This window comes from Schistocerca cancellata, chromosome 12, assembly GCF_023864275.1.
Source record: "Schistocerca cancellata isolate TAMUIC-IGC-003103 chromosome 12, iqSchCanc2.1, whole genome shotgun sequence".
NCBI lineage: Eukaryota > Metazoa > Arthropoda > Insecta > Orthoptera > Acrididae > Schistocerca > Schistocerca cancellata.
In genome coordinates, this window is record NC_064637.1 from 18,140,357 (window position 1) to 18,162,834 (window position 22,478).

At 41.4% G+C, this 22,478-nt stretch overlaps 1 protein-coding gene across 1 annotated transcript in view; it reads left to right on the forward strand.

Moving 5' to 3' along the window:
* LOC126109832 (putative carbonic anhydrase 3) overlaps positions 1–22,478 on the forward strand; it is a 123,407-nt gene that overhangs the window by 65,226 nt on the left and 35,703 nt on the right. Inside the window, exon 3 of the mRNA XM_049914892.1 lies at positions 5,073–5,153. Coding sequence (XP_049770849.1) covers positions 5,073–5,153 — 81 coding nt within the window. The remainder of the gene's footprint in view (positions 1–5,072; positions 5,154–22,478) is intronic.

Genomic DNA, 22,478 nt, shown 5'->3' on the forward strand with positions numbered 1-22,478 from the left:
AGGGCTACTACTGCAGTGGATGACCGCTACCTACGGAGTATGGCTCAGAGGAACCCTGACAGCAACGCCACCGTGTTGAACAATGCTATTCGTGCAGCCACAGTACGTCGTGTTACGACTCAAACTGTGCGCAATAGGCTGCATGATGCGCAACTTCACTCCCGCCGTCCATGGCGAGGTCCATCTTTGCAACCACGAGACCATGCAGCGCGGTACAGATGTGTCCAACAACATGCCGAATGGACCGCTCAGGATTGGCATCAGGTTCTCTTCACTGATGAATGTCGCATATGCCTTCAACCAGACAAGCGTCGTATTTGGAGGCAACCCGGTCAGGCTGAACGCCTTACAGACACTGTCCAGCGAGTGCAGCAAGGTGGAGGTTGCCTGCTGTTTTAGGGTGGCATTGGAAGGCGCGGTAACAGCTATATGATACGTGAATGCCATTCTCCTACCGATAGTGCAACCATATCGGAAGCGTATTGGCGAGGCATTCGTCTTCATGGACGGCAATTCACGCCCCCATTGTCCACATCTTGTGAATGACTTCCTTCAGGATAACGACATCGCTCGACTAGAGTGGCCAGCATTTTTTCCAGACATGAACACGCCTGGAATAGATTGAAAAGGGCTGTTTATCACGACGTGACCCACTAACCGCTCTGAGGAATCTACGCCCAATCGCCGTTGAGGAGTGGGACAATCTGGACCGACAGTGCCTTGATGAACTTGTGGATAGTATGCCACGACGAATACAGGCCTGCATCAATCCAAGAGGACGTGACACTGGGTATTAGAGGTACCGGCGTGTACAGCAGTCTGGACCACCACCTCTGAAGGTCTCGGTGTGTGGTGGTACAACATGCAATGTGTGGTTTTCATGAGCAATAAAAAGGAAATGATGTTGATCTCTTTTCCAATTTTCTGTACATGTTCTGGAACTCTCGGAACCGCGGTGACGCAAAACTTTTTTTGATGTGTGTATATCGATGCTTGAGAAACATAATTTTGTAATAGTGTTTTGCATGCGAAGAGTTGGCCCACACTTGCAGCACCACCCTCTTCAGCATGACAGTGCCAGGCCACACACAAACGCTTTGACATCTGTGAAAATCCAACGCTGTGGGTTCGCTGTCATCGATTATATTCCGCATAGTCCCGACTTGGCCCCATCCGATATTCATGTGCTTCCAAAACTTAAAGAGCACCTACATGCCTCCGTATGAGCCCTAATATCTCGTATCTTACCTTCGTGGCCCTTACACGCAGTGTTATGAAGACGACAGCAGAATGATTCGGCAGTCAACTTCTATTGCCGGTTCTCTAATTTTTCTCAGTAGTGTTCCTCGAATAGAACGTCGTCTTCCCTCCAGGGGCTCAGGGCTCACATTTGAGCTCACGAAGCATCTGTGTAACACTTGTGTGTTGGACCCCGTCACTGAATTACTTCGATGTCTTCTTTAATCCGACTTGGTTCGGATCCCAAACACTCGAGCATACACGAGACTAGGTCGCTCCAGCTTCCCATATGCGATCTCCTTTACAGATGAACCGTACTTTCCCAGAATTCTCCCGACAGGTCGAAGTCGACCATTCGCCTTTCCTACCACAGTCCTCACGTGCTCGTTCCAGGTACTTAACCGACGCGACTGTGCCAGGCAGGTCACTACTAATGCTGTAACCGAAAATTATGGGTTTTTCTGCACATCTCCATTAACTTTTCTTCTGCGTTCTTCTGCTTCTATTTAAAAAATTCTACCCTATTTTCTATACTGTGTATGGTCCACGTTTCACTTGTGTACAAGCCTACAGACAAATACGAGACAAGATTTCCTAACACTTAAATTTACATTCCATGTTAACAAATTTATCTTTTTCGGTTTCGCTTTTCTTGCTGTTGCAGTCTGCATTTTATATCCTATTTATTTCCGCCATCGACAGTTATTTTATTGATTGGCGACTCCATGTTGTCTTGTGCACTACGACCAGATAACAGGTATACTTGAAAAAAGAGACAGCATTGGTCGTATATTTTTTACTATCGCAAAATCGATTTTCTGTCACTGAGTGACCATCTTCAGTGCTATATTGTATAACTTAAATTAGGATGCACTGTTGTCACTAAGCTTACGGCAATCACATAGACTCACATAGACTATGTGATTGCCGTAAGCTTAGTGACAACAGTGCATCCTAATCTAAGTTATACAATATAGCACTGAAGATGGTCACTCGTGACAGAAAATCGATTTTGCGATAGTAAAAAATATACGACCAATGCTGTCTCTTTTTTCAAGTATGACAGTTATTTTGCTACTAAATAACAAGATCTATCCACTGGAGTTCCCCAAGATAGTCTTATAAGCACTTTGCTGTTCCTTACCTATATAAACGATTTGGGAGACAATCTGAGCAGCCGTCTTCGGTTGTTTGCAGATCGACTAATAAAATCGTCAGAAGATCAAAACAAACTGCAAAACGATTTAGAAAAAAATATCTGAATGGTGCGAAAAGTGGCAGGTGACCCTAAATAACGGAAAGTATGAGATCATCCACATGAGTGCTAAAAGGAACTCGTTAAACTTCGGTTACACGATAAATCAATCCAATCTAAAAGCCGTAAATTCAACTAAATAACTAGGTATTACAATTATGAACAATTTAAACTGGAACACATAAGGAACACACAAGGAACACATAGAAAATGTTGTGGGGAAGGCTAACCATGGCTGCGTTTTATTCGCAGGACACTTGGAAAATGTAACAGACTCACTAAGGAGACTGCCTACACTACGCTTGTCCGTCCTCTTTTAGAATACTGCTGCGGGGTGTGGGATCCTTACCAGATAGGACTCATGGAGTACATCGAAAAAGTTCAAAGAAAGGCAGCACGTTTTGTATTATCGCGAAATATGGGAGAGAGTGCCGCAGAAATGATACGGGATTTGTGCTGGACATCATTAAAAGAAAGGCGTTTCTCGTTGCGACGGAATCTTCTCACGAAATTCCAATCACCAACTTTCTCCTCCAAATGCGAAAATGTTTTGTTGACACCGACCTACATAGGGAGGAACGATCAACACGATACAATAAGGGAAATCAGAGCTCGTACAGAAATATATAGATGTTCATTCTTCCCGCGCGCTATACGAGATTGGAATAATAGAAAATTGTGAAGGTGGTTCGATGAACTCTCTGGCAGGCACTTAAATGTGATTTGCAGAGTATCCATGGAGATGTAGATGTATTTTTAGTCTCTTATTTCCTAATATAATTCCGTTAACATCGCCTGATCTTACTCGATTATATTGCATTACCCTTCTTTTAGTATTGTTGTCTTTTCAAAACAATTCCCATTCCGTTCGATTGATCTAAGTCCTTTGTTGTTACAACGTCATCGGTAAACCACGGAGTTTTATTTCTTGTTCCTTTAATTCCCATTCGGAAATCTTCCATGGTTCCTTTGCTGACTGCTCAGTGTACAGAGTGAATAAAATCGGGAATAAACTAAAATCCTTTCTCACTCTGTTGTCAACCACTGCTTCTCTTTCGGTTACTTCAGTTCTTATAATTGCAGTTGGTTTCTTTACAAGTTGTAAGTAATCCTCCGCTCTTTCCATTTTATAATTGCTACCTTTAAAATGCTGTAGGTTGCAGTAGGTACTGGGAGATGAAGAAGCTTGCACAGGATAGAGTAGCATGGAGGGCTGCATCAAACCAGTCTCAGGACTGAAGACCACAACAACAACACCTTTAAAATTCCAGCCAACATTGTGAGAGGTCTGCTCGAAAACTAATTTTTTTTCATGTGTGTATAAACTATATACACCTAGGTCTTCTTTTCTTCCGTCTGTTGTGTGATGAATTTCGTTAAGCTTGTATTATGTAAATAGTAATATTATTCTGATTAAGCAAATGGATCATCTTTTTAGTACCTAGGCATTGTATGACATAGTAGCGAAACAAAAAAAAAGTTTTCTTGTTTTTTCATTTGACCTTCAGCGTGAGTACACCATGTGACCATAAATGATTTCACTATTTAGCCATCAATAATAACAAAAAATTAACATTCTTAACATAGAAACGTGTTGCTTTAAAGTAATCAAAGAATTTGTATTCACTATTATCAAAGAAGGAAAAGTGTCGTAATTTCTAAGGACAGATGTAGTAATTAAATATTTCTCTACGAAAAAGGTCACAAAGAGATGTGCTAGATTAATTTTTTTTGATTGGCTACAGAAATAGTGATCGCAACCTCTCTGTAGGTTAGTATCAAATTTAGAAATTGGTAAGAAAAATTAATCTTATCAGGCATCTAAGAAATGCCTCATCGTTCTTTATTAGAAGATTTTTTAATGCTTGTATGAAATGACAATCTAAGTTTTCTTTGTTATGATAGAAATTGTTCTCTAGAATTTGGAAAAAGCCAAGAGTAGATGATTAATATTTTGAAAGTCTGAATTAATGCGATCAGAGTAAGTGTCTGAATATGTTATTTGAAAGCAGTGCAAATAAACAGCGGAGTTGCCGCGATTGAATCTCATCTGGGTGATTGTGAGACAGGCCTGCAGTGTACTTACCTGTTACGACGCTAAGGAAAGCGACCTGTGTGTAGTTGAATCCACCCCTAATACTGTACTTTCCTTTATTGCTTTTGTGTTTCCCCATTCTTCTTCCCACTGGGACCTAACCTCCATTGTTACTTGATATAAGTAACCTGTGAATGGTAACTGGATAACAAGGTAGGCACTCGATATAGCAGGCACGTTGGTCAACTGGTCTACTGATTCATTGTGCAAAATGCCTGTGTGAGCTTTTAACGAAAGCAAAATCAATATTTGTGTCATCTAGAACAATTCGTTACTTCGTGGGCCAAGTTTAATACTGTGTTTCCCCCAGTTCCTGCTCTCCATGGCACTGAGAATAGTTTTTGAACGAGAGATAATAAAACCTTCTCGTCGTTATGAGTTAGAGAATACTTGACGCCTTTCGTGAATGAATGAATGAGTGAGTTAGTAAGTAAGGATAGCAGAAAACTGGACGCCGTGTGACATCACATGTTTTCCTTGCAGATTTGCCCCACAACGAATCCAGCCATGACGTGGGCGCATTGCCAGACCTGGTGCGTCACTGGGGCTACGACGAGGACAACGGTGAGTCAGCTTAAAGCCGTGCTCACTTCCCTTCTTTTACTGATTCCAGTAACTACTACTGTTCGGTGAAGACTGTTTTATGAAAAAATGAAGGGACAGTCATTCTGCTGCGCGTTGTATAACGATTTCCACAATGTCCTACAAGTAATTACGCAGCTGATACCTTCCCCCACCTGGTCAATTAGCTTGTAGCGTCCGAAAGCTACTTACCTTATGCAACTTCAAGATTCTGTGGCAAAACGTTCACCAGAACACCTGGTAAACCGTTACAATTAAAGCACCACCTACCTTTCCATTTAATCCAACCCTGTACTATTAAGTCTCCTATATTTTCTAGTAGGCCACGTCTATCTCTGTTAGACTGACTGAGATTGCTGATATGGCTCATAACCGTTCGTCAGTCAAATAAAAACTGAATACATATAAGCCAGTCACATAAACAGATGAAATACATACAAATATTAACTCGCTATTTCTGAGGGTATTTCTCATCAGTTGTCACAACTGCAAGAAAATGCGTCGTTTTCTCACCAGACTCGTTTCGCTTGATTGATGTAAGTAGTAGAACAGTATGTTCTGCCCCACTTTCCATTGTTGCCAAATTTATTCAAGATGGCAGCGATAGGTATGGCAACATCACAATGACGTCATGGCGGGTAGTTCAAATTTTGGCGGGAAAGTACGTCAATTCTACTATTTCCACTAACGTAACCCCCTCCCCTCCGCACTCCCCTCCCCACAAAATGGCACGAAGTTCAAATTCCAGCAGGACAATGCAACACATCACAGCTACCTCCACCAACCTAAGAAAATGGTGGGAAGAAAGGTCACTTGGGCAACCTCCACTAACCTAAGTCATTCGACTGCCACCTCTTCCTAGGAATTGGCAGGAAAAGGACTCAACCTGTGGTGGATAGGATGGATGTAAGTCTTTATTTAGCAGGCAGACGTTAACTTAAACAATTTGAGACAGTAGCTCCATCCAATGTGTTCACCATGAGGTCTGGAGTCCAACTGTCCTGGTACACAGTACTGCCATCAGAAGGCGCCATTGTCCATCCTGTGACGTAATCCAAGATGGCGGTCTGGAGGGGGAAAAATGGCAGGAACCAATAGGAACCTTTAATCCAGTCATGTGTTAGACTTCAGCCAGTAAGTTGGCGGTATCTGGTAATGTCATTGGAGGGGGTGCAGCGCAGCTTCAGCAGCTCTGGGGCCTCAGTCTTGCTCAGCTCAGCCAGCAGCAGCAGCAGAAGAAGAAGAAGAACCATGAAGTATCAACAGCAGGCGCAATCCAACACAGCCTTGCAGAACAGGAAGAAACAGAAAAGTGAGTATCCCATATCATAGCTCTCTCTGTGGTTAGCATTACCATTACTATTATTATTATTGTTATTGTTTTTTTTTTCGCGTGTTGGTCCACGTGTAGCCTTGATGCATCCAAGCCCGCAGGCTTGAGCGCCAACATGCTGATCTCTGCTGCGTCCGGACCTGTAGCAACCTCAGCTGCTATCTTCTCAAGGCCTGCACGGACTCTGGTCCTGTGGCAGCGACAGCTTCCAGCATGTCTGAACCTGTAGCAACCACATGGGATCCTGTAGTGCACACAGCCCACGTGGTGCTGGAGCAGAACAAGGAGCTGTTGTTGTCTGTCCCACTCATCGATTTGTGTGATGAGGGCATGCAATCTGCTCCCAAGACATCGAATGCTGCTGGTGGTCCCAAACAACAGCAACATTGAGGACAGTACTGGTCACCAACATATGACCCATCCCAGCAGCACATCCCTGTACTAGTGCAGCCACAGAGTGGAACAAAATGTGTAAACGTTGGTATAGAAGCACATCATGTCTGGGAGTTGCATGCAAGAATAGAAATTGAAAATGCAACGAGCGCCAATTTCCGAGTTGGACTGGGACGAAATATGTCGTGCAGAGCGCTACATCGATCAGCAGATGGCTACAGATTATTATCCAATTCGGTCTGCTCCAGACATTCGCCTTACTTGTGTGACACTATACTTACAACAGTGTATGATGACTGTGCACTATGTGTGAAATTGGGTGACAACTGTGTTTCTCTAAGGCACACCTCAGTTATGAAGTTATACGATCTGGATACTGCACTACGTCTTGCTTTGGAGAGATTGAACCGTTGGTTGCCAAGCATAGACTCTGCATACAATGATGTTGTAAACTTCCTACGTGTGCATAGTGTACGTGTTGATGCTTTGAAGCAGTACCTTTGTTTGCACATGAACGCTGAACCGAAAGAGAAACAGATTAAATGTGCATGTGAAAAACCTGAGTACTGTGAGGCATCCATTGGCCTGAGGGAGATACGCGCGGAATTTACTGCATGTCAAATAGCTTTGTTTGGGAAATACTGTACAGGTGCAAAGCAGAGGATAAAGAAAAAGTCTGATGATTTGCTTGAAATATCGCATCCTATGTATGATATTTAAATCAATAAATAAATAATGTATATATAATCTCAAACCGTGTTTCTGTTTTGTTTCATACCTCTCTCATTATAGTAAAAGAATTACACTTATTAATATCATTATTTTTTCAATGCTACACCAGTTATTCACATACTGAATGATCAAGTTACTCTTCATGGGGAGTATATGTCTCAGTCGGTTAAGTGATGAGCTATAATGGCTACACATACTATTACTGTCCCTTCAAGAGTATCTTTTTATATATGTCAACTACTTGTAAGTACCTAGCATAGTTAGTATCATGGCAGGGTGGGTGAAACATCCTCATTACAAGGACTTTGTTGTTGGTGACTGGTCCTGTGAAGACGCAAAAGAAGACTTGGGCAGGAAGAAGAAGAACGGAATTCTCCTTCCTGATCATATACATGCAGTTATTGTAGGTCCATCCAGTTGTGGCAAGACTAATTTCATCATGACACTGTATGACATATAGATGGAGTCCGATTTGAACATGTTTATATATTCTCAAAAACACTGTTTCAGCCCAAGTAGCAGCTATTGCTGAAGATATTGCGTGGCATAGATGGTGTTACATACATGACATTCAGTGAAAGCACTGATATCCCTCCAATTGAAAAAGCGTATCCAAACACGGTCTTCATATGTGACGACGTTTCGAAAATATTTCTATTTAGGTCGTTATATGGGTGCTAAAAGGTATCAGATAGATTATATAATGGTAAGACATAGATTTAGGAACCAGGTTTTAAATTGTAAGACATTTCCAGTGGCAGATGTGGACTCTGACCACAATCTATTGGTTATGAACTGTAGATTAAAACTGAAGAAACTGCAAAAAGGTGGGAATTTAAGGAGATGGGACCTGGATAAACTGAAAGAACCAGAGACTGCACAGAGTTTCAGGGAGAGCATAAGGGAACAATTGACAGGAATGGGGGAAAGAAATACAGTAGAAGAAGAATGGGTAGGTTTGAGGGATGAAATAGTGAAGGCAGCAGAGGATCAAATAAGTAAAAAGATGAGGGCTAGTAGAAACGAGGATAATGGAATGTAGTCGAATTAAATCGGGTGATGCTGAGGGAATTAGATTAGGAAATGAGACACTTAAAGTAGTAAAGGAGTTTTGCTATTTGGGGAGCAAAATAAATGATGATGGTTGAAGTAGAGAGGATATAAAATGTAGACTGGCAATGGCAAGGAAAGCGTTTCTGAAGAAGAAAAATTTGTTAACATCGAGTGTAGATTTAAATATCAGGAAGTCATTTCTGAAAGTATTTGTATGGAGTGTAGCAATGTATGGAAGTGAAACGTGGACGATAAATAGCTTAGACAAGAAGAGAATAGAAGCTTTCGAAATGTGGTGCTACAGAAGAATGCTGAAGATTAGATGGGTTGATCACATAACTAATGAGGAGGTATTGAATAGAATTGGGGAGAAGAGGAGCTTGTGGCACAACTTGACTTGAAGAAGGGATCTGTTGATAGGACATGTTCTGAGACATCGAGGGATCACCAATTTAGTATTGGAGGGCAGCGTGGAGGGTAAAAATCATAGAGGGAGACCAAGAGATGAATACACTAAGCAGATTCAGAAGGATGTAGGCTGCAGTAGGTACTGGGAGATGAAGAAGCTTGCACAGGATAGACTAGCATGGAGAGCTGCATCAAACCAGTCTCAGGACTGAAGACCACAACAACAACAACATCAACATGGGTGCTGATGTATTTTATCTAAGCCTAACACATTCCATAATCCCGAAACCGTTGGTTGGGGATAACCCAAACTTCATTATAGCCTTCAAACAAAACATTCTCAATTTAAAACACATTTACCATGCATATGTCGGAACTCACATGTCGTTCAGTGATTTTGTAAAGATATGTGCTGATTGCTGGAATCATTCACAGTATGGGTTTCTCGTTATTGATAAAACAAGAAAACTGTATAATGGTGGGTACAGGCAAAACGTTCAAGAGGTTCTGCATTGTAAGACAGGTCAGTACATCAGTATATGCTGCACCATGGTCAAATTCGCGCTCATGTCTAGCCATCAACCTGAGAGAATGGGTGGGAGACAGAACATTCACCTGTACATGGATGCAAAAATTCTGGCTATTGTGCACAAAGTTGGAGGTATGCGCATGGAACTAGAGACATATTATCAGACTCTTTTGAGAATCGTGAATGCGTTAAATGAGTTGGTTAATGAAGTCGGTAAGAAAGAAATGGACTCAACTGAAAAGGTCGAGGGTGTTGAGGGGAAAAAGGATGTAGAGTTCCTTGTAGTTGAGAAGGGAGAGCAGGCACGTAATAAGAGGAAGAAGAAGAGAATATGTTTGTCTTGCTCATCTGACTTGCTTTTCTTCTCCAGGCCATAAACATGAACCGATATGCTGGTATTCTGTGCCTCAAATTTAAGTATGTCCTGGATCTTGCCAGGGAACTCTATACCATCAAAGTTATAACACGAACAAATATTATGTATGTATGTATTGGGACGCTCAGGATGATCCCTACAATCGTAATTTCTTTCACAAGCCATGATTGACCATGCAAAACAAGCCTGATCGTTTCTGTTTTCTAAATTAGCTTTTCTTCTATTAGCTTTATCTTTAGGGAGCTGACATGGCTTGATCCTCCATTTACTGGATCATAGACGTGTGTATGGATGTCCAGATGTAGCATTCAGCTGAGTGCTTCAGGTGACCCTCTGACCTCAATCACAGAAAACCGGACCAGTACAGCACTTAAGGTGGATTTACGAAACCACTCGGCGATTGATGTACTCCGTGTACCATTTTGAGTCCACCTCGTTGATGATGGTATTGAGTAGGGGCAAGCTGGTATGTGGTGAGGTGCACAGACCTTACGTATACATCGATTCCAGCTAGGCTCATGTGATGATGATGATGATGATGATGATGATGATGACAGAGTAGGATGTTGCGGTGTTACCGGGTCAGCACGATGGGAACAGCCAGGCTGTGGCAGTGGCTCTTGATGCTGTTGTAGACCCGACCCGGTAACTTGAGGGGTGGTGGTTCATTGCTCGGCCCGTGGACGCCACAGTGGCAGTTTCAGGGTGGTGGTGGCGGCGGCGGCTTCCCACACAGCGAGTAGCAACGCCCTTGTAGGTGAGGCGTGCCTTACCGGGCGCCACTTTGGTGAGGAAGACGGTTTGGCTGCCACCGGTATGCGTGCCACACCGTGTTGAGGTTGCTGTAGAAGAAGAGATAAAATAAATAATAGTTCAGTACATTGCTTACCGCTGTTGGCATGGTGAAAGAAAGAATTCTGACAATCACATGGTTATAAGCAGAGTGAGTAATTACCTTTTTCGCTCTGGCTCCAGGGCATTAACACTTGATTGGGCGACTCCACCGCACCCTCAAAAAAGTCATCATAATCATCATCTAATAGGGCCAGACCAGAGCGCCTTTGTCAGTCCTCGTCAGAATCTTGCAATCGGTCTGTCTCACCTACAACAACAACAACAACATTACTACTAACACTAATAGCAGAGGCACATACAAACATAATCTTTTTTTAAACTTACAAGTATGCTGCTCAGGCATCTCATTATTTGCTGATGGATGTGAACTCACCACTGGCGGCTGTCGCGATCCAGTCCCCTCCTGTCTCTCCTCACACCCCAAGACAAAATCCTAGAGTTGCACTATAACAAGAAGACGGAATTAATAAAGCGTATTTAACATACACACATGAAAATTTCCACTCAAAATAGAAATTAGTTACTCACTTGGTAATTCTGTCTACAGAACTCTAAGCCTCTTGCCGCTACACTCTAAAGCGTTGCTGCAGCTACCTCTCTTTATCTTGCGGAGAGTAAAGAACAAGTACACACGCAGAGAGACGGTGGAATGCACAATAAGGCGGACGGCAGCGGTCTGAGGACGATGGAGGCTGCTTGTGGGTTTATGTATAGACCAAGGCGACCAATGAGAAAGTTGCATTTGAATGTACAGCCAATAAAAAGCTTTTATCGAACTTCACTATTTCTGGAAGGGCATGATGCTACCATCATCTCTCTCTCTCTCTCTCTCTCTCTCTCTCTCTCTCTGTCGAAGTAACAAAAAATGCTTTTATGATTAATTATGTTTTCACAAGCGTGCACATACATGATGAAGGCTTTTAGCGGTGAGAAGTTTATCATTTCTGAGACTATGCTGAAAGCAGGTATTACGATTTCTGGGAAGGGTAACACATGATGCCTCGTTAGGACCATCAGGAAGAATGCAATCGGTGTTATTGTGGGCTATTTTCGTGAACAGGCCCTGTTAGGACGAGAATTTCCATTCAGAAAAGCTGAGACGTCACGAAAGCTACAACAAAAGCAACGGTTAACTATTTCTGTGACACTTTACCAAACCCTGTGACGTCAATATCCACAGATAGGGAGGTTTTGCGGCAGCAACAGTAAACACGTGCGTGCGCAGCTTATTGGCGCTTATTTTCATGGACATGTGACACAATAATACTCGAACTCTAACTGTAGACATGAATTTTGCTAGCTGTTGGCAGCAGTGTGACAGTGATGGCTTGCGTATAGCTGGCCGTGCAAAGCACGTGCATGCATTGGGACAGTTTGCTGACACATTGCTATTTTTAAGTACACTGAGTGCTTGAGCAATGCATTATTTTCGGGTGTTTAAGTGTTGTGAGCGTGTTTGCATAACGTTACATATGCATGATCTACGAGTAGTTTGCACGTCTATATGCTGTGTACTGCATTATTTCGGTAATTTACGAGTTGTTTGTGTGTCTGCACATGAGTGTACTCCATTATTTATGAGTAGTTTGATGGTCTGTAGGTTGTTTAGCACGACCTCAAGTACATCAGGGTGAGTGTTTTGTGTCAGTGTAGTAAATATACTATGTCAAATCAGATCCTAAATAAATTGTTTCGAAATAAATAAAGTACACTCCTTCCTCCAGCCCAGAACAAGCTGAGTCCTTTTCCCGTCATTTTTCCCCCTCCAGACCACCATCTCGGATTATGTCATGGGAGGGATGACAGTGCCCTCTGGTGGCAGTACTATGTACTAGGTCAGTTGGACTCCAGACCTCATGGTGAACACACTGGATGGAGCTACTGCCTCTAATTGCTTAAATAAAGACTGCCTGCAAAATAAAGACTTAAGTCCATCCTATCCAGCACAGGCTATGTCCATTTCCAGCCAATTCCTAGGAAGAGATGGTAGTCGGATGACTTAGGTTAGTGGAGGTAGCCCAAGTGATCTTTTTTCCCGCCATTTTCTTGGGTTAGTGGAGGTAGCCATAGTATGTTGCATTAGCCTGCTGGAATTTGAACTTGCCGCCATTTTCTGGGGATGGGAGGGGGCTAGGTTAGTGGAGGTAGCCCAACTGACCTATTTTCCCGCTAAAATTTGAACTTCCCACCACGACATCATTGCGATGTTGCCACATCTATTACCGTCATCTTGAATAAATTTGGCAACAATGGAGAGTGGGGCAGAACATACTCTGTTCTACTACTGAAGCAGAGCATCATCAGTGGTCTTTAATCAAAAATATTTACAATCTCATTTGTTTTCTAGGTCGGAAAACAGTTCATAATCAAATTGTTGGTATTTACTTACGGCAATTTCTGCTTGGTTTTTCGCCTACATCATGAAATGCAGACTGATAGCACGGTTTTGGTCCACTTCTTCGTTAGGCTTTGATAATTGTGCTCTAATTTTATACTGCTTTGCAGAACTTTACATTTGTGATTTTTCACACATCCGTATTTCATACATGAGTGTTCACTGTTTATTTGTGTACTTCTACGTACTGGTATGTGTCGTGTTTTGTGGTGCTCCCAACATCGCCTCTAGTTTTTCTTTGTTCTATGTATTTTTTCACTATTTCTAGTTTATTGTACGTGTGTTATTCTGTTTAATTATGTTAATGTGTAGTTCTGTGCTGTGCAAGAGTATTGAAGGAGCAGTAATGGAGACTAAATTTTGTGTAGTGGATAGGGGTGGGGAGAAACAAAGATGACTGGACAGGAAGTACATGTTTGTGTGAAGGAGAGTGTGTTGCAGAAAAAGGTGAGGGGCAAGACGTGAACTGAAATTAATGGGATGGGAGGGTTTAAGTGAGAAAGAGTGAGGGATGGAAAATACACTTTTTGTATGATTTTTTCAGTTACTTTATATATAGTTTTGTTTCCAACATTTAATTGGCCATTAAGCAATTTTTTTTTGTGTTAATTCTTTCTGGATGTTAGTCTTCCTGAACATTATAAGAATCAGCAAAGAGAAACAACTCCTCCCTTTCCAAGTAAACTTCCATATATAAAAAGCGTTAACACAAAACAAACAGTTGCTCATTGGCCAATTAAACACTGGGAACCAGACACTGTATAAATTAACTGAAAAAATCCTTCAATTCTCTTGCATAGAAATACACAGTAATAGAATTAAATAGAATAACACATATGTAATGAACTACAGATAGCGAGAGAAAAGATAGACCAAAGAAAAACTACTGGCGATGCTTGAACACTACAAAACACAATACACATTTAGAAGTACACAAATAAGCAGTGAACAATGGTGTACGAAATTGTGTTCTGTTATAATGCATAGTTGTGAAAAGCAGCGTAAAATTAGACCACAATTAGCAGAGCCTAACGAAGATGTGGACCAAAAACGTGCTAGCAGACTGCATTTCCTGATATAGGTGAAAACCAAGCAGAAATTACCGTAAGTAAAAACCAACAAATTGTTGACAAACTGTTTCTAGAAAACAAATCAAGTTATGACTATCTTTAATTACAGAACACCGATGATACTTTACTCCAAACAACAGGAAAGTGTCTTATGAGAAAAACACGCACTTTTTGTAGTTGTGACGATACACCAAAAATGCTGTCATAAACTGTAAAGCAGTTACTGGTAATTAATTAGCAAGTGCTGCTATAAAAATAAATTGCTCGGCGTTAGTGTTTGCTAATGAAGGTTGATATATGGGTAGGCAGTGCAACTTTGTTGCACGAAAACATCCCCCACTAAACTAGTAAATTTGATATGTATTGGCTTGTTAGTGTTAGCAGCTTAGACCTGTTAGTATTCAGTATGTCCTTAGTGAGGAACTTTAATTATTAAGCAACTCAATCAGGGAAATATATGATTCTTACTTAGAGTGAAGTTAATGTCAGTCCTAAATAACGAGTGTAGATCTGATTCGAAATGACGCACCTGTAAACAGGTATGCTTTAAGTAGCTGTTAACTGAAAATAAATGTCTCTATTACTTGCCGGGCACTAGCTTTAATAACCCGAATTCAAAGTATCACTAGAGCGAAATATTTCAGTCTTTATTCCCAGTGTCTTCACACACTATTAGTTAAATTATGGCTTTGGTGTTAATACGAATTAACTAACAGAGAACTAGTATCAGTTACGTCAACACACTTTGTCTGTGACAACTACGTAAAGTTCATTTATCGAAGTAGCTTTTAAGAGCACAAATGTTATTTTAATTAGAGGTGTAATTGGACAGGAACGGTTGAAAGGTAAGTCGAAAACAGCCTTGACCCTATGTAACACGCTTGAATAACATTTGTCTATCAGGAGTTTGTTTGTATTGATGCCCCGCTGCGTTGAAATGTCGGTTGACAGTGTGTGTGCAGAGATGTGCGTTCTACAGCTTCCTACCTGAGACGATTGCTGAAAGATCTCTGGTGCTGACGCTCCTTTGTCTCGTTGATCGCGCGTATGTCAGGATAAAATTTCGCTAGTTCAAAAGCAGAACGGGACAGGCCAATCGAATTAATTTAATTCGATGAACTAAAGACGATTTCCAGAAGCAACAGTGGGCGGCTGGCCGAATTCAACCCTGACGTGCCATCCGCCCGTTTATATTTTTCACATCACCGAAATTAAATTGTTTATGAACTCATCCTTTGCGCAGATTCCGTACAGTTCTGAGCACACGCAACCAGACAATACACAGTTTATTCCCCTAATGACAACAGAGTCCGTTTTTGCGCGTAGTATTTAACTCCATTTAGTTGCCACTCACATAGCTGATTATCGCTCCTCAACTGTCTCTCTTCGTAACGTTGTTCACAGATATTAATTTTCGTATAGAGGACAAGCTCTTTAAATTATAACGAAATTGTATGCATACATGAAAATACCATTAAACAATAAACAACAATATTGATTCTACATAATACATTACATTGCATCTATACTCTCGAAATCATTACAATCCAAGTAAGCAATGTCGACAGAGAAAAGGAAAATAAAATAAATAGAAAAAAAATACATATGAGAAATGATAATGTCGCTGATAGCTGGTAGAACTTGTATTTTTAATTGATCACACTACCGGCCTCGCGACTTACAGACGTATTTTCAGGTGCAACTTACATATTTATAACCTGATATATAATTGTGTACTGTTTTGGAAATTTGTGCTATTAAGTAAAGATTATTTGAAGACTTGTACTCACAAAATTATGAAATTAATCCATCATAAGTGAACCTAACGTTCTCGGTACCATTCAAATAATATTGTCGTTATTAAAAAAAAGTTGACGAACAAAGCAACTTTGGAAGGTGGCCCACGTACTATCGTCTACAGACAGATCGTACCGATATACTGACCATCCATTGCATGTTCAAATACCTATAAAAAGGTGCTGAATGCTAATACAGGTATCGAAGATATAGTTCAAACGTAATTTACGGCGAAATAGTGTCAGACTGTAGGTACAAAGTCTTAAACCAGACACGAAGGAGCAGCTTGCAAAGGTAGGCTCTGCCTACACCTTAGGTTAGTTTTAGCGTAAAATCGGTATGCAACGTCGAAAGCAGGTCTGTCTGACAATACCTCCTTGATCCCTGTGCGATTAGTGTGTGTTGAGATAAAAGGAGGTTGACTTGAGAAGTAGTATACAAGATATTCTCTGAATGCCAATACCTTGACTAGGAACATTGGATTTCTGCGTGTACAAGTCTTCAGATAATCTTTATATAATAGTAAAAATTTCCTATACAGTTTATAATTATATTCCGGTTTTTGAATAAATAGATTGCACCTGATAATGCGGCTCTGAGCCGTGAATCCGGCAGTACGGTCCACTAAACCCAAGCTTTACCAGCTTTCCGCGGTGTTTCCATTCATCATGACTTTCAGCAGCTGCGCTTTCTCTACATATAAAATTTTTTGCGAAAAAATTCATACATACTTCATTAATGTTTTACAGAACTCTAAACGATTAGCAGTATTAAATGCACAACACATATGCCAAATAAGTTCGTTCCAAGCCCTTCCTGTCACTCTCTACCAAAATCCCTTCTAATAGGCCTCATAGAGGTGCCTCTTCACACCTGTACAGAACTACTAGGTAATGATATTTCGAAGTAACAGGGCGCCCCGTGGAGCGAAACCAAGTTTGTATCTGGAGGTGGCGCAGCGGTGACACATAGGGTTGGTATTAGAGATGGGTCGTTCGCGAGCGACGAACAAATTCTAAGGAACGGTCTTGCATAGTTCACTTCTGTCGAGGCTTTCTACTTATAGTTCCCGGGAAAGGGAAACGGTCGGTCTCGTTCCCGAACGGCACATCGGCCGGTCTCGTTCCAGCCTCGGTGCCGTACCCGTCTGTCTCGGTCTCGCTCGGCCGGACTCGTCCTTCTTCACGTGACCACTCGTCGCAGTTCCACTGCCGACTGCTCACAGATAGTTCAGTATCCAGTTGTTATTCGTTTCGTTCAATGTACACGCCCATTCTAGATCTGTTTCAAATCTTGTTTGAACTCTGGACTTCTGGTTCTTTTCGTATTCTGTTCAGCGTCCACGACCGGTTATTACAATGTATTTTATAATTACGTAAATTACATAAACATTTCGTGGTATGTAATTCATAGATCCTTTCAGGTAACAAAACGGCATATCAGCTTATATCACCATTTCGATAAACGGCAGAAGAAATACTTGTAAAAAGGCAAGATTTTGTTGTTGTTACACATGCAAAGGAAGTCGGCACGGCATACACGAGTGTCCATTTTCCGTATTTTTTTTCCAAGGTAAAAGAGCATGTTCATTGTTATGGGATGCCGACCGACTCACAACCGAATGAAGCCCGCGTTCCATAATCGAGTGTCTGGTGTCACATTTTGTAAAAGGACTCCGTCGTCTCAGTCTAGGCAAAATAAAAGTTGCAGAAAATCACATGGTCCCAGCTGAAGAACTAAACCGATTCTTCACATCACCTACAACGAAAATTGAACCCAAAAAAAAAAAAAAACAGAATCATTGATTACTTCAGGGGGATGAACGACTGTAGCAAAGAAAAATTCTATCTACAGCACGTCACTTGCAGTACTGTCAAGAAAGCCATAATGCGGATTAGATCAGCATCTACTGGGCATGATGGTATCACTATCCAGATGGTAAAACTTATTATTGACCAACTACTGCCCTCTATAACAGACATTTTCAACGATTCATTAATCATAAGTGTTTTCCCTGAGGCCTGGAAACGGACAAATTAAGCCACTGCCTAAAAAGGACATCGCCACAGCACCCTCCGACTACCGCCCCATCTGCCTTCTTCCTGTACTATCAAAGGCCTTAGAATATATAGTCCATGACCAGCACACCAACTACGTAACTACTAACAACCTACTAGACGAATACCAATCAGGTTTCCGTAAACATCGAAGCACAACATCCGCTCTGATAAAGGTGACAGATGACCTGAAACTTGCCATGGACAGACAAGAAGCGACTATCATTTGCTTCTTAGATTTCAGCAAAGCATTTGATACTGTCGACTTCGACATCTTACTAGCCAAACTTAGCTGTCTAAATTTCTCACCAAATGCAATGCAACGGTTTCGCTCATACATGACGTCTCGTCAGCAACGCGTCCTGTCCGGGAATATAAAATCACAATGGCGGCAGGTAGTGTTCAGGCGTTCCCCCAAGGCTCAGTATTAGGTCCTACGCTCTTCTCTCTGTATGTCAAGGATGTGTCATCGATATTGCAAATATCATATGTGTGCTGATGACCTTCAGTTGTATCTGAGTGCGAAACCAAGCAATCTCAAGAAAGCTATTGAAAATTTCAATACTGACCTCGATGAACTGTCAAAATGGGCACAGGACGTAGGTCTAAAACTAAACCCATCTAAAACTCAAGCGGTACTTGTTGGTCACTCTAAGCTCATTAGCCCAAAACATCGGGAATCCGTACCACCTCTTATCCTAAATGGAACAAATATTAACTTCTCTCCCTCAGCAAAGAGTTTGGGAGTAATAATAGATGAAAATCTAAATTGGACAGAGCACGTAACTGCAGTGTGCAAAAAAGCATCAGCATCCCTTCATGTCCTACAAAAATATAAAAAACTCTTCCCTTTCGATCTGAAAAGGAAATTAGTACAAACGCTTATACTCCCAATCATTGACTACAGCGATATTATCCTACAAGGCCTCTCTCAGGAAAATTCCCGACGTCTAGAACTGGTCATGAATGCCTGCGTCCGATATGTCTGTGACGCTCGACTTGTTGATCACATTTCACCAGCATATGCAAAATTGTCCTGGCTGCGTGCAGACAAACGCAGAGATTTCCATACACTCTGTCTCATCTACTGCCTTATAAATGTACACTGTCCCTCATACCTCTCCTCGTCCTTAACGCTTATGTCGGAACAACGTGACAGAAACACACGTTCCCATTATAATAAAATCCTCTCCGTTCCACCGCATCGCTGAGTCACCTTCTCCAAGTCCTTTACAGTAGCGGGAACCCGACTCTGGAATAACCTCCCTCGTTATGTTAGAGAACTTAAAAACATGTTCGGCTTCAAAAAACAGTTAATGACGTATCTACTTAAGCAACAGTAATGCCTTGCTCTGTACATGAATGCACTTCACCTCATTACTTCCCTCTTTCCCTCTCCTTAAATCTCCCTTCCCCAAAATTCGCTATACTAGTAAACATCTACTTTACACACACCAAGATGTTATGTACATCTGCACAAACCTTCATTACTATTGCCAATCCTTCTCGTGTTTGTCATTATTATTTGATTTTTTTTTACTGTTATTATTATTGCTTTAATCATAATCTGTATGTATAGCACCTGTTGTAAAAATACTGCCGCATTTACTTTATTAGGTGTTAGTCACTACTCTTTACTCATATTGTCACTAGAGTAATCTAATTTTCTCATTTAAACTATGTTCATGATGTAACTCTGATGTGTGAAATGCTGCATGTGTGGAACACTGGTCTGATGTAAGAGAGGGCCTGATGGCCCTAATCTGATCAGGTTAAATAAATAAATACATAAATAATTCCTACAATATTATTTCAGTGGTGCATGAAAAATCGGCCCCGAGTACTACTCATTGTCGCCCACCAATCGTCATCTATTGTTTGGAAGTTGTTGTTTGCGTTAGCTTATTTGTTATTTCTTCACTGCCTAATTATTACATGTTTATCTATTCTGCTCGTAGCGGTCAACAAATCGTGCGTAATTGGCGTACTTGGGGCAGGTTTTTCGTGCGCCACCATATACTGTTTCACTGTGATCAGCCACATAACGCTACAGCTGACTAAACGATAGGTTGTGCAGAATCACGAAAATTACAAGTCTGTGAGAATTCTGTTATGAATAAAACTCTGTACTCTAGGGGGGAGGCAAATGCTCCCTCTTGGAGCCTTCCATCTTCAGTCACCTAGGCTACTAATTTTCAGTTTTCATAAGAACCATATACCAAGCACAAATGAACGGTGAACGAGTAAAAATGAACGGTTTCCAAAAAAGAGCGATCACCAGTGAACTAGTTACCAAGGATGAACGAGTTTGCCCATCTCTAGTTGGTATTCAGGATGACGGGGGTTCGTTTCTTCTCGCGGGCACTCAGATTTAGCATTCCTCTGGTCTCCTTAGGCCGGTTAAGGCGAATGCTGACATGTTTCGTTGTGCTCCATATCTGCCTCGTCGTCCGCGGGACATTAAACGCTGATCTCCCGTCCTTTCACTTCCAAACACGATTCACCATACAAAGTTGTTGAGGTTTTCGTGGTCACTTGCTTTTGTCTAATGATTTTCCTGATGTTTAGTCAGCGTGGGTGGCTGGCATCGTTAAAGGTTTGCCGCCCATTGCTGGTGGCTGATTGGAATCAAGCCCGCACCAGAGATGATTGGTCGGAGCACGAGAGTGCACGGACTAATACGTTCCAAAAAGCCGCGCGAGAAAACGCGATTATGCAGCGGGGTGAAATCTCGGGTGCAGTTGATCACAGAGATAAAAGGTCAATTGTTTTGGATGGCTCTTGGCCTAGCGACCAGTTGTATACCTATCAGGAGAACGGGCGTCCTGTACCTAACCGACAGCAGAGGGTCAGACGTTAAATACTACACACTTCTTCCAGCGCAAGTAAAGTGATCCAATCGGTTTGGTTCTTTTGCATTTGGTGTGGTCAAGTGTGAATCATAGACAAAATAAAAGCACCATGTGTTCACAGACAATTCTTGAGAAAACGCCGAAAAAAATCATTTTTTTGGGTAGAAAAAGTAGCAATTGTAGGAATGGCCACATCTATAATATCTATTCATGGCGGACCGTAGAAATGTCTATCATTTGTCCTTAAGACAGTACTATCGGAACTTCGAAACATTTTTCGATATCCATTGTCGAGATCCAGAAATTGAAAATCATCGCACTTGTGTTCGCAAAATATGCAGGTAATACGCGGTCCGAGTCGTAAATGTTGTTTAAACTGACGCATTGAACATATGGAAAGAGTTCTATGGTCATCACAAGGATTCTCAGGCCACCAAACTTTGTTTCAGTCAGCATTTTTTCAGCAGTAAAACTTAATGACGCGGTGTCTCCATATAAAAGGCACTTCAGGCTTATACAAATATGCAGAATGTGCTACTGAAGTGACAAAAATTTGGCTAAAAGGTGTTTTAACATGCCTGAAAAGAACTTAAAATGACTGCCAAATATTATTTAAAACTGAAAAGACCGAAATGTTAGTAAAATATTTGTATTAAAAATTTCAGTCTGAAGATTTGTATCGTAAGTTTTCGGTGAATTGCGATCAATGAGCAAAGTATCCAGAAAAGAAGGTAAAGCACACGATTTTATTTTGATCTTATAGTATGTGTACTCATCTGGTTTTTATATGTGTCAAAGTACATAAATGTGTAGAGATATATAAATAAATTGTCAGAACTTTATTGATATATATAATTCGTTTTACGTAGTCAGCACACTGTGAAGAAGCGAACCAATGGAAAAATACTCCTGTTGAAAAAAAGACTATGTTCTTCTTTAAAAGATGAAGCAGTACGCTGAATCCCATCCCGTCTTCATCATCAAAAATTTTGGCATGGAAAAGTATTCGCTAGTAACAGGGAGACAGTGACGGTGGAAGAGAGAAGACACAGTGTCACTGGGACATAAAGAGAGAGGAGACTGCGATGGCGGTAGAGAGAAAGTGGCAGTGAAAGAATAGGAGAGGTGGTTTTTGGGCAGTAGCAGTGGGAACAAAAGAGAGAGGAGATATTGATACTCAGTGAGAGATAGTGGCAGTAAAAGAGAAAGAGAGATGGATAGAGGAAGAAGCAGTGGCAAAAAAAGGGGGCCTAACATAGGTATAGGATGAGGACGCATTGTGTACCGAAAATTTAAACATGTGGGTTCGGGGGAAAAGTAAGTGGTATTTCCTAGAATTTTTGAGCTGCCGAGGTATGGTGGAGTGGCAGTGGGAAAGAAAGATACGAAATCTGTACGAATGAAGACAGTGACTGTGGAATATACTGGGATACAAAGGATACAGTAGAAGAACACAT